The 16,989-nt window shown below is 39.8% G+C and overlaps 1 protein-coding gene across 2 annotated transcripts in view; it reads right to left on the reverse strand.

Annotated features, from left to right (window-relative positions):
- The window catches only part of MADD (MAP kinase activating death domain), a 64,126-nt gene that overhangs the window by 18,436 nt on the left and 28,701 nt on the right, over positions 1-16,989 (reverse strand). For both annotated transcript variants that reach the window (XM_019471616.1, XM_019471615.1), the window contains exons 21-28: positions 10,802-10,899; positions 10,371-10,454; positions 7,208-7,366; positions 5,384-5,492; positions 4,761-4,823; positions 4,287-4,407; positions 3,029-3,134; positions 438-548 (exon numbers count right to left, since the gene is read on the reverse strand). In XM_019471616.1, the coding sequence (XP_019327161.1) occupies positions 438-548; positions 3,029-3,134; positions 4,287-4,407; positions 4,761-4,823; positions 5,384-5,492; positions 7,208-7,366; positions 10,371-10,454; positions 10,802-10,899 (851 nt within the window). The remainder of the gene's footprint in view (positions 1-437; positions 549-3,028; positions 3,135-4,286; positions 4,408-4,760; positions 4,824-5,383; positions 5,493-7,207; positions 7,367-10,370; positions 10,455-10,801; positions 10,900-16,989) is intronic.

Genomic DNA, 16,989 nt, shown 5'->3' on the forward strand with positions numbered 1-16,989 from the left:
AGGACGTAAGGTTTATTCTGCATGGCAGCTGATAGCGGAAACAGTTTTGTATAGAAACTGATTGCTACCAGTCTTATAACGACCTGGAAACCGATGGCAAACTAAACACTTGTTACAGTCATAGTAAGAATAAAGGTTCCCGCAAGTGATATTAAGAAGACATTAGGGTTGCATAGAACTGTGGTACTGAAGTGTCGTGTATATGTATTTGTACTGCAGTTCTAATTGATAACTGCATAACATTATAATATTATAAACAGGGTCATACAATCACAGTCTTTATTCTATACATGTGAAGGCAATGTTTAATAATTCAATTTAATTATTTTTAATATTTTTAAATCAGTGTTGCAGAGCATTTATAGAAGAATTTTCAGACAATTTTTTTCCTCTGCTGTAGCTCCCACAGGTACATCACTCATCACTGTTTTACTTACCAGATTGGCAAGTTTGTCTAGAATATCATTTATTTGCTGGCTGTGCACCAATCCAATATGCGATTTTCCCATTAGACGACGCACCTTTTTCCTAATATCATTCTTGTTCACCTAGAAAACAGATATAAATACAGTTACATACTCTCCTCTATTCACAGGCGGCATCTCCTGTCTCCCAAAATCAACATATCTTGGTTTCCATTGCTAAGACAGCAAAACAACTGATCTCCAGCTCAGTCATGCTAGGGCCTCTTTAGCCCAGGAATACAAGCAGAAGTTGCACATACACCACTTCCCAGCTACTGGGCAAGTGATACTGTGCACAACAGATTTCCTGCCTACTCTTGCACAACAGAGCAGTGATTCCACTACCCTCCGCTTCCAACTACTGACATCAGTTTGGTATTCTCAGTTCTCCATGTTGCCACTTATGTGATGGGTCTCATCTGCCAGGCTAGCTTCTCCACCTCTTCCTCTGCAAAGAGTTGGTTTAGTCAACTGTGGAGCCCTCAACACAAGAAATATTAACACAAAGGCATGATATCTTTCAGGATTCTCACTCTTTCATGATCTGTATCCTGGTCACTAGGCCAGGGGTCTAACAAACATTTCCAGATAGTCGTCAAACAGCAGCAGGTTCCTCCTGAAGATGAACTACAGAGAAGCTCAGAAGCAAAATGGCCGCAGGTGCCATTTCAAAAGGCTATTATGAATGCCTGCCATTGATACTAAAGGCTTCAAGACGGTACACTCATGCTTGAGCACCAACTTCAAGCTAGATTGGAGATTCTTTTTAAACGTATTGTGATTATGACCTTAGTGCTATGGAGCATACAAAACAAACTCGACCTGCTTCCTTCCTTTGACAAGAATTCTTTGCACTTGAAAGAAAGCATTGTATTTTTCAAGAATTTTTTTAGGTAAAAAATACTAGGCTCTGCTATCCCAAAACAAGAATATAAATTAAAATACCAAGGTGTTGGGTTTGGAGGATTATGCTTCCCTTGATAGCTCAGAATAATTTACCTCTCTAGTAATAGAAGGCCTTACAACTTTGCAGTTTCTACTAGAAGCTGCCCTAAGATGAGATACCTTGGTACAGTCTTTAGTCTCTTAAAGCCTTCACTCTAACTGCTTGAAAAAAATCCTATATACAAATAATATATACCAAATTCTAGATCCACCACCTTTTATCCCCAAACTGATAATCAGGGCAGAAAAAAAGTAACCACAACAATAACGAAAAAAACCCAACACCCCACAACAACCCTTCTTTTGCCCAGTCCTTCATCCCATCCTCACTCTTGAGCATCTCTGAAGATGCAATGAAAGAAACAATATTTTTATCACAACTCTCAGATCCCCTGTATTCCCTTTTCATCTATAACCCATAGGCCCAGAGTGATAGCATTTTCAAAGGCATAATACCCTGTTTGCCTCCTTATCCCTTTCCCTCAGGAAACTGTTTTCTTGGGGATCTGATTATTTTCACCGCACCAAAAGACACTCTTCCCCTCTGGAACTAACTCTATCAACATCTGTCATGAGATAGCCTTTTGAAATCAATATTATTTGCTCTCCTCTTTTGCATCCTGTGATGAAAGTAACTGCGCTGGTTATTATTACTTCTACTTTAAGTATTGCAGCAATGCATGTCCTAATGGCCAAATCCCACAGTCGTCTTCTGAAATAAACTCATTCCAAATATACTCAAATCCCATCTTAAATGGAATGTGAAGGTAAGTTTTATGTCAGGAAAAATCAATACCTTCTTTCTTTCACCACTCCCCCCCCCCCAAAAAAAAAAAAAACAAACCTACATACAATAACTTCTTCCGCTGGTTGGGTATCAGACATTCTTTATCTATGGAATAATGTCTCACCTCCTCATTTAAACAGTGAAAACTATCAAACTATCACTTGTGTACAGCTATTCTTACTGTCAAGCTGTTGCACTGGACAGCACAGTGCATCAAATCTGTTACAGGTAAAACCATGCACCTAAGCTGGTTCTAAACATGACAAAAATTTTAGAAGACTGATTTTCCAGTGACACTGAGGGAGGATCTGGACTATCTAAGAAATTATTCAGACCAAAAGAAAGATATTGCGCATTAAGGTGCATATAGACAGCCCATTAAATGAGGGGGAAAAAAAGGGTTGCTTACTAGTAACGGCAAATTTCATATTAAGTTATTGATGTGTATATTCACAATCTGCCCACGTTTGGAATTTGCAGCTGTGAGGAAATCAGATTAGAAGATGCTCTCTACTTAATTTATAACCAGTACTCTTAAAAATAAGAATGTCCTCTAAAGATACTAATAGAAACAGTAAATTTCTATTGTAAATGGCAATGTACATGCATACCCATGGCACAAAACTGCATAAACTCAGACAACATATCTCAAAGAATCTCCAGGTACTGAAGCAATTTTTTCATTAAGATTAGGAGATGTTTTATAACATTCTTTTATACTTCACTGTTCTGAGCTCTGTGAACAGACATGTATGGTTTCAAGACAACACCAACAAAATATACTGCTTAAATCTGAGCAGGGATCTATTAAAAAGAAAAAGAAAAAAGTCACCTTTATCATAAGCATATAAGCAATCATATTATGCAGCAGTGTAGCCAACAAGCGGTCCTCATCATCCTCCAAACGCTTTCGATCATGTTCTCCCAGAGAAAGATACCTGCAAGAAGAGCTAGATCTGAAGCAGACTCACAGGCATACTTCATCCAGTTCACTAAAGCACTGGCAGAGGACAGATCACTATTTGTAAAGCGTATGGCAAATAAAACCTCCAAAAACACTAAGCCAAATGGGCATTTTCCAGTAAAACACTGTGATCACTAATTAAACATTTCCATTAATTATTAACTAGTTGAAGTAAATAACATCTGCTCAGTGGGAAAGTTCTCAGTGGTCCACTGGGCTTATCCATTTCCTCTTTTCTGCAGTCGCAGCTCCATGACAATTGTAACTGCCAGAAGAGGGATGTGTAACTCAGTACAAGAGCTACCTGCCTTTAGAGCTTAAATGTAGCTGCAAGGCAGAAGTAAACTGCACAGGCACTCTCTTTTTCCAGTAAGGTAGGTAGTCTGTGGAAAAAGAAATCGTTTTCAAACGAGCACCCCACAAACTGGTTCTTATTTTGGCTACCAGATCCCATGTTACATGATAGCATGGGTGTTGGTGGTACAACTGCAGGTGGTAGACAGAGCAGAGAATGATCAGATATTAACAGAGCTGGGGGCGGGGGGGAATAAAGCAAGCAGGTAGCGAAGACTGACATCTTATAAGTAGTCTAGCTTTAAGCAACCACGCAGATATTTCTAGAGAGTGGTTCCCTCGTGGTTCTTTTGTTTGTTTCTTTTAACTACAAACTGTAAAGTAAAAACACCTGTAAGTAACTTAGCATTTTGAGAAGGCTTAAAATGCAGTTTCTGAAGACATTTAATTCTTTCACGTTATGTCAACACACTGGTATCTTCCTTTATTCCAGAATACAGTCATCTTGCCACAGAAATCTCTTGCTTTATTACTGATCTAGTCTATTCCATCTATTCATACTGTGATTACGCTTACATTACCCATTTCTCTGGAAATACCACCTCTTCACAAGAGTTAAAAAACCCATATATATCACAACTGAAGATAGTATTTCAGTATCAGGAGATACTGGCCAGCACAGAGACAAAAGGCTCACTTTGGAACAGTCAGGTATAGTAACAAGGTTTACAAAGTGACAATAGCATGTTCAGCAGTAAAAAAAAATGGGTTTTTAGTATTTCAGCCCCAGGTGAAACAATGAGAAGGAAAGAGGTCTACTAATGAACTTTACCTGTCAATCATCTCCTGAGGTCCCTGGTCCATCCCCATTCCTTCTCTCTCTAACATCACAGCATCCAAAAAAGCATCTTCCCAGAACTGCATCTGGTCCCACAAAGTTGAACGCTCTTTGCCTATGCAATGTATACAAAAATTGAGCATTTATTCCATTTACTCCCTGTTCCTTCCCACTCCTTGAAAATACCATAAGCCAACACACAATTAATCCATATTAAAAAAAAAAGTTACTTTTAAATGACAAGCAATATCACAACTGAAGAAAAGTGTAAAAGAGAAGACATGTATCTCATTCTAATTCATGGCATAATCTTTTCAAACCCTTACACAAAAGTACCTCTCATCTCTATTCTTTAAGGAGTGTATCTTCTTCCATATACTGTTAACACTGCCCGAAAGAGACAGGAATATCTCACACAAACACAGATCATGGCAAACACACAGAGAAGTGGAAAGATAAGATTATTACTCATAGAGAAGGTTTCCATTGCAGCATCCTCTAACTGGTCCCAGACAGATCCTTTATCCCTACCTGCACCATTCCAAGCAGGTAGGAACGATAAATGGAAAGGATGAAAAACACAGGAAGAGAGAGCTCTTGATTAACAGCAAGTCCAGATGAAATACATTTCAAAAAAGTCAATATACTCCTAATTCAAGGATACACTCGAAGGCCATTAGTATTCTGAGTTTAGTAGCCCTCTGTTCAATGACTTAAGCTGAAGGATCTTTTTTCAAGATCAGGGATACATTTTAGTCTTCTATGCATAGCTAGGTAAGTTCCTTCTCCTCTTTTTCCAACAGTTTAAAGAATTCATATTCAAGAACAGCAAGAGACTTGGACAAACTACATTTTATGCAAACTACACCACTCACACCCATCTCCTCTTACTCTTATTCAATCTCCCCAGCAGATCTTTGGCTTTACTCTGAACAGCCTGATGCGCCACCCTATTCTACCAGTATGGGCAACAGTAAGAGGTTAAAGAGTCTCTGGGAATGTAAAAATTCCAGTCTGCCCCAGACATGACTCCACCTGAACTTCAGTCTAAGAGATCCCCTCCTCCCCTCCCTGCAAAAAAAATAGTTTACCCAAAAGTCCTTCATAGAGATAGACACGTTGGTTCCCGTCCTCTGGACCTCTCCCTGGAGTACTGCCTTTGCTATCCTTCACACTCTGCTTCAGGTTGTGAGACTTCGCCTGAAAATAATACAAGAGGTGTCAGACAATTTAACTCTGCACCCTGCAGGGCTGTTTCTTGCAGTCCACTGTTGTACTTAACAGATGCAGTTTGCAAGCTATACTTCACAGACACTTCTCCCACAAATGTTCACAAAACAAAAAAATTACTCTGTTCAAAGAGCAAGGTAATACACTTAAAAGTCCAGAGTCAGACAAAGGAAAAACAAAGAGAGACAGAGAGAGAAATCAAAACACAGAGGAAGCAAAATGCTTCCCCTGAAGGAAAACTGAGACAAAACAAAAAATGCAAATCCCAGACTAAAGGAAAGAACAGTTAAACCTCTTCTGTCATCCCCCATATTTCATGCTTATGCAGTAAGTTTGCCCAAATTCTAATAGTAAATCTTTCCCACTGTTTAGGAAATAGCTGAATATCACTGTCATTGTACAGATTGTGAGGAACGGAGGAAGAAATATGCAGCATTCTCAGGACTACGCAGAAAACGAGTATTCACAAGCAGAATAAGATTACCTGAGCTCTATCTCACATTCAGACTTTACAGGTTTTTCTTTCATTTACTATTCATAAAGGTATGACGTTAAATAAATGATTACATATCATCTGGTCTGAAGAACTGTGTGCTGGGACTATCAACCAGCAGGAACTATGATAATAAAGCTGGCCCATCTATTTCTCTACCACCAGGTAAACTATGATGCGATACTTGACATTCATCGTACATCACGTACACCCATCATCTTTGTTCTAAATCTGTTGCAAGGGTTCTTAAAATTACATTTAGTTTCATTAATCAAGTAGAAAAAAGCAGAAAACTTAAAAAAAAAAAGTAACTCTTTAGTAACTGAGAAGACACCCTCTTGCAGCTAAATAAGCGGACGTGGTTACATCATTTTCATGCTTTTAGAAGAAATCTGCAATGAAGCACAATGATTTTGTTTGTTGCTTAAAATTAGAAGTAGAAGCCCTATAAAGGCTTTTACGATCTCATCAGGATTATAAAATAATGAACACAGTGAGACCAATCTTAAGGCATTGCAAGTTGTTTTCATATTTGGCTGACAGCTTGATTTAGCCAAATCAAGTATATAATTATTTTCTTGGTAAGATGTATATTATAATCAAGGACTTTAAAAAACAAAATGAACAAGAAGTGCTCTCAGATCATTTGAATTTTACTGCATACAGATCTTCCAACTAGGAAATATATTTAAAAGTTATGATTACACTTCAAATAGGATTAAAGTAATGTTTTAAAGAAACAGAACAGCTGTAAACCTACAATGGGTCATCCCTTTGCTGTATCAAACAGCTGCTCCTAAGAAACAGGGGAATCCATTCCTCTCAATTAGGTAAGGTCAAACAATGCCCTTCAATGTTGTTTTGCCTCTGAAGGGCAATTAAATGTCCATTTGGTTGAGAGAAATATTGAATGAGGGGGAATTAAATATTGCTAGAGCCTGTAACATGGTGCGAGATGTAAATCTACTACTCTCAAAGAACCATGTATTGCACAGGAAATGAAGAAAGGTACGTGGATCCATACAAAATTGCATCTTTAATATTTTAATATTGTAAGTCATCACTGATTAACCCTTAGAACAGCATCAGAGATCCTCTTCCACACATGCACACACATTGAAATGATACTGTACAAGATTTAATTTTTAAAAAAAAAAGAAAAATAAAAAAGGGAAGTCTGCAATGCCCTTACAAAGATAGAGCTAGTAGCAGAGTTTGTCTCAATTTCACTGTCTGACACAGTGCCTCTGGATCCTGTCAAATTGCCACCATTTTCCACACTCGGGCCATCACCAGCATTGCTACTCAAGTCACTGTCTGCTCCTAATGTCTCTCCGGAACTGTTACTAACCTGTGGAGAAAAATAAAGCTGTTACTTTCAATAGACAAAGACACCATGGAGAGAAAAGTTGTAAAATGTTTCTTCTTAAGGCACCAAATAAGAAGCAGTACAACTGAAGGCCACATTTGCCTTTTCTCCTTCAGTAACATTATCTTTTCATCAAATCCTACTCCACAGAAAAAGATGAAAAGACACTCAAAAAGCCCTTCAGAAAAATCACCGAACTGTTTAGGTTGGAAGGGATCTGTTAAGATCATCTATAGACAAGCCCCCCTGCTGAAGCAGGGTCAGCTAGAGTACGTTGCTGAGGACCATGTCCAGTCAGGTTTTTAAAATCTCCACAGATGGAGAATCCACAACCTCTCTTGGCAAACTGCTCCAGTGTTTGACCACCCTCAAACTAAAAGTGTTTTCTTGTGTTCAGATGGAATTTCCTGTGCTTTAATTTTTGTGTTGACTACCTCTTGTCCTGCCAGTGGGTACTACTGATAAGACTCTGGCTCCCTTGCCTTCATTCCCTCCCATCAGGTATTTATACCCATTGATAAGATCCCCCCTGAGCCTTCTCTTCTCCAGGCTGAAGAGTCCCAGCTCTCTCAGTCTCTCTCATGAAAGATGCTCCAGTCCCTTAATTGTCTTCAAGGCCCTGAGATGGACTCACTCCAGCAAATCCTTATCCTTCTTGTACTGGGGAGCCCAGAACTGGACATAATACTCCAGATGCAGCCTCACCGGTGCTCAGTAAAGCGGAAGGATCACCTCCCTCGACCTGCTGACAATGCTCTTCCTAATACAGCCCAGAATACCATTGGCCTTTTCTGCCACAAGGGTGCATTGCTGGCTCATGGTCAGCTTGCTGTCCACCAGGATCCCAGGGTCCTTCCCAACAAAGCTGCTTTCCAGCTGGTCAGCCCCCAGCATGTACTGGTGCCTGGGGTTATTCCTCCCCAGATGTAGGACTTGGTGTTTTCCCCTTGTTGGGCTTCATAGATTCCTCGTGTGCCCAGTTCTCCAGCCTGTTGAGGCCCCTCTGAATGGTGGCACAACCATCTGGTGTGTCGGTCACTCCTCCCACTTTTGTATCATCTGCGAATTTGCTCTGTACCGTCATTTAGGTCATCAGTGAAGATGTTGAACAGTACTGGCCCCAGTACTGACCCCAGGGGTACACCACTAGTGACTTGTCTCCAGCTGGACTTTGTGCCACTGATCACAACCCTCTGGGCCCAGTTGTTCAGCTAGTTTTCGGTCCACATCACTGTCCACTTACCTAACCCATACTCTTGTCAGCTTGTCTATGTTACAGGAGACAGTGTCAAAAGCCTTACAGAAGTTGAGGTAAACAACATCTGCTGCTCTCCCCTCATCCATCAAGCTAGTCATCTCATTGTAGAAAGCTATCAGGTTGGTTAAGCATGCCTACCCCTTTGTAAATCCATGATGACTAGTCCCATTCACCCTCTTGTCCTTCATGTGTTTGGAAACGTTTTCCAGGAAGATTTTCTCCATCACCTTTCCCAAGGACTGAGGTGAGGCTGACCAGCCTGTAGCTCCCCTGATCTTTCTTCTTGCCCCTCTTGAAGATAAGAGTGGTATTTGCTGCCTTCCAGTCTTCAGGAACCTCTCCTAATCACCTGACTGTTCAGAGAATTGAGAGCGGCCTCGCAACGGCATCAGCCAGCTCCCTCAGCGCTTGAGGCTGCAGCTCCTCAGGAACCATGGATTTACATATATGCAGTTCGTTGAAGTGCTCCCTAGCCTGGTCATCCTCCACCAAGGGTAAGTCTTTCTTGTTCAAGACTCATCCTCTGGTCTCAGGGGCCTGGGATTCCTGAAGGCCAGTTTTACTGGTAAAGACTGAGGCAAAGAATGCCCCAAGTACTTCAGTCTTTTCCATCTGTCATCAGTTCCCCTGTCCCATTCAGCAGCAGGCCCATGTTCTCCCTAGTCCTTTCTCTTGCTGCTTACGTACTTGTAGAATCCTCTCCTGTTTCCATTCACATTCCTTGTCAGATTCAACTCCGTGTCCATATTGGCTTTCCTAACCCTATCCCTGCAAGATGAGACAGCAAATGTATACTCCTCCTGGGTCACCTGCCCCTGCTTCCACCTCTTGTATACTTCCTTTTTATGACTGAGTTCAGTTAGGAGCTCTTTGCTCATCCATGCAGGCCTCCTGCTGCCTTTGCTTGGTTTCCTACTTGTCGGGATGGACCTTTCTTGAGCTTGGAGGAGGAGATACTTGAATATCAACCAGCTCTTCTAGACCCCTCTTCTATCTGGGGCAGTATCCCATAGAATACAATTTCTGGGTCCATTAGAGAAAGACAATCAGAGTATTATTCTTGTTACAGGCTGGGAAAAGGTCATGGAAAGGCAGATATTCAGAGTTATGCACAGTTTAGAGAAGAAAAAAAACCACCAACAACAAAAAGGAAAGTTCCTTGAGTTTTGTCCCTGGAATATGCCATATCAGATAATATGCAGTAGGGAGAAGGCTCATTCTTTTTTTACTGAATGCATTCCTGCTACCTTTTCCCTCTAGGCCCTGTAGTTGATTGGAAAGCAAGCAGACATATTTTGATATGATTCAGGTGCTTTAAGGTAATACATCAGAAAGTTTTTTCTTGTTTTTAATGCATCAAACAATCTGCCTTTTTTGCTCTCAGGTTTCATTTTTAAACTTCTTTATAGATGGATTATACACAGCTAAGGCATATTTATAAAATTATTGCAATCCACCAGTTCCATAAATACACCAATATGTAGGAATATGTAACAGCAACAAGCACCATATATGAAGGATGCAGTCTGCTAATAAAGCACTACGTATGTTCTGTCAGACACACACGCTTGCCACCCACTCAGAGGCTCTGGAGAGAGAACTCATAGACATACATTATGCATGTGTGACGATATGCAGCCATACCACACAAAATGTAGGCACGAAATGCCCTCCCCCACTTTAGCAAGCAGTGAATCACATCAAGATTTCACTTTGGGGGTATCCTACCACTGTGCTAACTTCAGAATCCTGGCTTGTACTTCGGACCATAACTGCTGGTCCTCCACTGGGAATAGAGTCGAAATCACTCTTCTGCAATCAAAACATATAAAGGACAGGAAGAAAAGTCACGTTAGTTTTTATCATAAGGAGAGAACATCACTTCCCATTCCTTCAGGGTCTTGAATCACACACCTTACACTTCTTTGGTTTATTTAGCCAGCCAAATAGAAACTACTGCCTGCATGTCAAAAAGATCACGGGGTCATACAATTGAGGAGTTCGCAAAGAACTCAGTCCCCTACAGGAAGGGGGAAGAAATGTTACTGAATGAGCCTTTCAAGAATACTCAAACCCTAGAAGTCTTCCCCCAATTAAGTAGTGAATAGAAGAATCCTCTCTCTTATCCCATAAAGCAAGCAAGCATAGGAGCCACTGACCTGAGAACCTGAGGCCAAACTGAGGCCACTGTCTGCACTGATTTGGGATTTTTTCTCATCCGTTTCTCCCAAATCAAAGTGTTTCACAGCTTCTGGCCCTGAACAAAGGAAAAAGGAAATCATTACTGTACCAAGAAAAAACAGTATGGCAGAAAGCAGATGACAGACTGAAAGCAGGAACAGTACCAAGAAAACAAATTTGCTTTCTCATTCCTTTGATTTTTTTATTCCTTGGTACTGTAAACAACAAGGCCAGCAAGACACATCTGCCGTTCTTCAAAAGTTAGTCTGAATTTCAAATACTCCAAAGGCATAGTCCAGGAGTGACTATCACTAAACAGTACCTTTGTTAGCCATTCAAGAGAGAAAAGAGGACAGACAAAGGTCAAGTAGCTTCCAGTTACAGTAACACATGCAGAGCAGTTGCCATTCAACTCTAGGAAGCCACTTCCTTTATTCTTGGTAAAATAAAGGATACTTTTTTACTTAAAGTGAGAATCCTTTTTTGAACAGCTAATTTGCTCAAAGTCTTGGACTGAGTTTGTTAGGTTGCCTGCAGCAACTATCTAGACAAAAATCAGGCAACACATGACAAGAACATAAACAGCGACAATTGGTGTTACATCAGTAAGAATTTCAAGGAAGAAGCTTGTATGATGCTGTACTTCACAACATTCCCCGATTACATTAACAAATGGCTCTCCAGAGTTGGCAATCACATAGGTCAGTAGTGAGAGAGGGAATCAGCAAGCCTTATGTCATGCATTCATTAACCTGCCGATCCGAAAACAAAAAAGGGGAAAAAAAGGATAAAGAACTTTATGTTCAATTTCCCATGCAGTTCTAGAATCATATCATCTATTGTCCTCTGATGGGATGGCAGAAGGAAAAGACAATGATGGAGAGGTAGAGCCTGAAAAGAAATTTGGATAAGCACTGAACGAGGTAAATAACGAGGCAAGAAAAGAATGTGTTATAGACTGTACACAGAATGTCACTACTCTCAGAAAGGGGAAGAGACTGAATGCAACACTTCTGCCATATCCATATCTGCCAACTATTCAGTTACAGGAAGACATGATCAGCAGCTGGAATATTTGTATTATATACCCATGACTATATCCAGTATCTCTAAGTAAACAATGTCACTATCTCTTATAACCACTGATCACAACAACCTGGGAATTATGAACATGTTTGTATTATATGTAATATTAGAGAGGGTAAGACAGCGAAAAGGAAAGAAAAAGGGAAGGGAGGAGAGAGAGAGAGAAGGATAATATACAAAGATTTGTGGGAGTGAGTTTGAGATGGTATGTAAACTCATGAACAGCAAAGCCATAAGCGGGCTGTGCAGACCATACTAGCTTACTACTCAACCATCAATTCTCCATTTGAAGTGTTTTACAGAAAGTGTTCTTCATTGTTATAGTATTCTGCCTCTAAATCCATATGCTTTAGTTACTGTAAATCAAATCATCAAAGATTCTAACAAAGAGAAAGTATGAACAAAATTTACAAAAAAGAAAAATAACTAAAAATATCCTTTCTAAGAATCTGGAATCTTATTTTACACCGAAATATACACTGCTCACTTCTAGAGGTCTATTTCCACCCATTCAAACGGCCACCATTTCTAGTTCTGAATAACGATGCAGCAAAAAGTTTTATATCTCATTACTACAGCAAGAATACTAAACTTCAGCTGTGTGTTTTAAGCAATTTAAGAGTTCCCTGTCCCGACACATAATTCAGATATATTTCTGGCAATTTGACTTTTAAAGCAAATGAAACTGACTGAAGCAGTTCAGGTATTTTGAAGGCTGTGGGCAATACTGGTAACTGAGTTTAAGGAGCACAATAACCACAATCACATTGTTGTCACTATCAATTTACAGGCACTTACTAACCTCCCCTTCCCTTCTTTATGGAGCTGTATGTCTAATACACATAAACCACCAAAACCTCAATTTATCCCTCCCAATGTAGGCACCTACCTGAAAGGCCCAGTTTGGGAGAGTAGGTGTGTGCATGTACTACGTGTCTGTCTCACACACTCCTACCTCAGCAGAAAGCAATTCAGATCTTAAATGTAGCAAGCTGTACTGCAGAGGTGCCCCATTTGCCCCATTCTCTCTGAACTAACTCCAGATGCTCGCTTATACTTAACTGAAGTATTTAACTGAGGAGCCTAAAAGTAATGTAGCAAATCAAGGCCTAGTCAGAATGTCAAGAATTTTCACCCATTTATCTTAGCTATTAATCCTCCCCAACCTTCAGTCCGTAAAAGGGGCATCAGCTCTGCCAGGTAGAAACTACACTTATGGTTAGGAAACACCTACCACATCATGGTTATTATAAACTAGCTATTGTCCTTATGTCATGTCCCTATTTACAACAGTGACAACCAAAAGAGCAAAACCTTGTACTACACCTGCAGATAATATATATTCAATATTTTATTCGATATCATATTTCAATAGATGTTAAGATTTGTGTAGATTTAGACTACTGTTTAGACTCTGCAAACAGCCTCAGACTATTTCACTCCTCCTTTAACATGGGATATAAAAAACAAAATCAGGTTGATTTCTTATTATGAGGCTATTCTCTAACAGCCATCACTAAATACAATTCTTCACATACACCTTCTCTCTCCCCCTCAAATGTATTTCTTGTTGCAGACTGACTGTGGTCATAAACTGTTCATGGTTGATGCCAGGTAACAAAATTTGCCATCCCACGGCTTGAAAGAACAGAGAATTCTTCATTCCAGTAACATTCAATCAATCAATATATTCATGTCAAGGACTTGTTAAGCAAAACTGGTCTTTAACTTTTAAGAAAGGAGATGGAATATCTTAAAATCCTTCCATATATATTTCTGATACGGTAAGGATGCAGGATATCTGCTTCCCCTTCTTTGAAGAAGGCAACATTCAGGGGAGGAAAAAACAAAAGGAAAAAAAAAAAAAAAAAAAGAGACATTTGAACACAAATTCCCCAAGGCAAACTGATCTGTTGGGTCTCCTCTATAATGCAGGCTTTCTTGATAGACCTTTGTTCTTGCGGGCATAAAAACTGTGTGCCAGAGATGGAAGCTCACTCTGCATGTGGGGAGTTGGCAGTTATGGGGAGGCTGGAGGAGTCAGTTTCTACGTTTTTTAATTTCCTTACTCGTTTTTTCCAAAGATTTTTGCTTTTTCACTTCCTGGTGCTTGTTCCACAATTCTACCCAAGATGCATTGAAAGCAGGAGAGAAAGAGAAAGAGTCAGCGGCTGGTGAGACAGGTGAAAACGGGGAAGAAAATTTGAAACAAAACCCCCACCCCTTCATCTCAAAAAAAAAAAAAAAAAAAAAGGCAGAAATTTACGACACCTACTGAGTGAAGGGTTAATTACACCATTTTACAAGAAATCAATGTTAGGAATCGAGCACTGTATCATCTCTCATTTACAGAATTCAAATGTTAGAGATGACTTCATACAGTGAACCAACTAAGGAAAAACAGCTATTATGAACACATATAATGCAATTATAATCACCTTTCCTGAGAAAGGCCTTTAAGATTGTCAGATATTTATTCCTCCAGAATGTAAGCATCACAGAAGCTCTAATTAACAGAAACGTTTTAATGTCTCTAGTTTATATCATTGAAAGGAAAAGGCGCAAAACCAGCAGCAGCAATTCCAAGAAAATGAAAACTGTAGCTTAACACAATATTTAACCGATATTATATCTTAAAAATTATCACAAAGTTTACAAGTACAACAAGTTATTTTTGACCTGAGAGCATTCTCAATAAATGCTTGGCTCTGCCTATCAACCAGTCCTACATGCAAAAAGCTGAACTTCTCTGCATCCACTACTTCCTATCAGGTTATAAAGAATGGAAAACAAGGAAGAAGAAGAAAATGAGCAAGATATCAGTCATGCTTAATGCCAGCTTCCAAAATTCAAATTAGGTCACAGCACTCCAAGTCAAGGAATTCCGTAACAGGATACAATGCAGAGAAAAGGAAAAAAGTCTGAAGTCTGCATGCACTCTCTTCATTTGAAGCTTAGCCCTGAGACGAGATAGCGATGAGGCACTTGCACTTTTCTATCACTCACATTCTTCAACACTCTGAAATGCAGTCATCTTTTCTGCTCAGAAACATCAGATGATTCCAGGTGCTGGCCTGTTGGCCAAAGGAAACATTACAAGCTGACATGCTGAACTGACTCGCTGAACTGACTCTGAATGCTGGGCACTGTCCCCTCTCACTAGCACGGTTAAAGCTGGGAATGCTACAGAGAAAGATACTCTTAGAAAAGCAGCAAAGGCAAAGAGAAGGAAAAAGAAGTACAATGTTCTTCTACTGCTCTTCAAGGAAACTTGTTGAGCAACTAAAAGGCCACTTGAAGTGTGTCAGAAACCCATCCCACCCTGCAAATGGCAGAAATTAGGGCAAGACAGGCTCTAAAAAAGTTCTGTTTAGCAAAATGTCTACTAGAAAAAAAAAATTAAAAAAGGATAGTGTTATGATTGTGGAGGAAGGCTCCAAAGTATTATCATTAAATGTATCAGGAGCAAGGCAAATGTAGCAAGGGAGAAAAAGCTAGAAAGACAGCTGCTAGCCAACCGATTTCTGTATCTGCTTCATGATTGATGGATGTTCCTTCAACTTTCGTAAGTACACAGATGGATAGGATAAAATTGCTTATGGATCCAAACAGCATCCTATAGGCTTATCTAGCTGAGCACACACTGACACAGATAACAATCGCTTAAAGAGGCACTGAATTTGTTTGTTAAAGGGCTTTTAAAACATCTGGCCTCTTAAGTGCTCAGTCCATATGGCTTGGCTTTAAAAACCACCAGGCTGAAAGCTACAATACCTGCCGTTAAATTACTTCTAGCTGACTTGCCTGTTAACTCAGAGTAGAGTGTATCCTAGCACATAAAAACAGCCTAGATTTTACTCTCAACTGCTTTGTCAAAGAAAAGGAAAACCTCAAATAAACTTAAGGGGCATAAAATACTATGCCTATGACTTTGTTACATGAGCCTGAACTAAACAGGACAGCAGGTCCAGAAAGGATCTGATGCAGACAAAGTAGGTAGCACAATCTTTTCTGTTTCAAAAAACTGTCAAAATAAAAGTGATCTGCCAGCATTAAACAATTATTTAAAAAGTAGTAATGGAAACTTCAGTAAGTACTGACATTTTCATTAACAGTTACTGCAAGTATGCAATAAGACCAAACTAACCACTAACATAAAAGGGGAAACTATTAACTACCAACTTTAAAGCCACCAGTGTCCTAACAAAAAGGCCAACACTACAGGTGATGACCTGGAAGAACTCCAGAAGTAAGCAAATAATTGGTGATCTTTTAGGAAACAAAGTATCAGAAGCATCATCTTCACAATGAATTTCCTAGCTAAGCAATTAGGTATTAGAGCACAGCAAAGATCAATCCTCAACTGATAAAAATCCATCACTCTTCACCTCAGAAATAAGAATTTTGAATACCAACAGCCTTTCCTGTTACAAGGGAGCATCCTACATACTTGAGAGGTACACAAGAAACCATAAACTTTCTGAAAAGCGAAGAAGAAAAGGGGGTCAAGCAGGATCACATCCACCCTGAACTTTGGAAGACTCTGTGAACCTCCTGGCCGTTGTTCCTGTAGTACAAGACGACTGCACACATTCAGCTACCATACCTCTAGATCTCAGAGATGCAGTTTAATTGCCACACTAACACACACTTTATGTCTGGCTATTGCAAACAGTGCCGTACGTGATTTTACTCCATCATGCTGATGACTTACTTTTCATTCTAGTATTTTCTCTTGTAACTAGGTCAAAAGGTTAGCAGCCCAATTTGTATTTTGTCCATACAACACCAACAGATTCATTGAGAGTTTCATTTACATATCTGCAAACTGAGACTGTAAGCACCTTCCAAACTTCATAGAATCAAGGAACTGCTGAGGTTCCAAGGGACCTCTAGAGATCATCTAGTCAAATCTCCCTGCTCAAAGCAGGATCAACTAGAGCAGGCTGCTGCAGGATCATGTCCAGTCAGGTGTTCACTATCTCCACAGATGGAGAATCCACAACCTTTTCAGGCAACCTGTTCCAGTGTTGGATCACCTTCACATACAAACATTTTTTCTCATGTTTAAATGGAATTA

This window comes from Aptenodytes forsteri, unplaced genomic scaffold, assembly GCF_000699145.1.
Source record: "Aptenodytes forsteri isolate BGI_AS27 unplaced genomic scaffold, ASM69914v1 Scaffold146, whole genome shotgun sequence".
Classification (NCBI taxonomy): Eukaryota; Metazoa; Chordata; class Aves; order Sphenisciformes; family Spheniscidae; genus Aptenodytes; species Aptenodytes forsteri.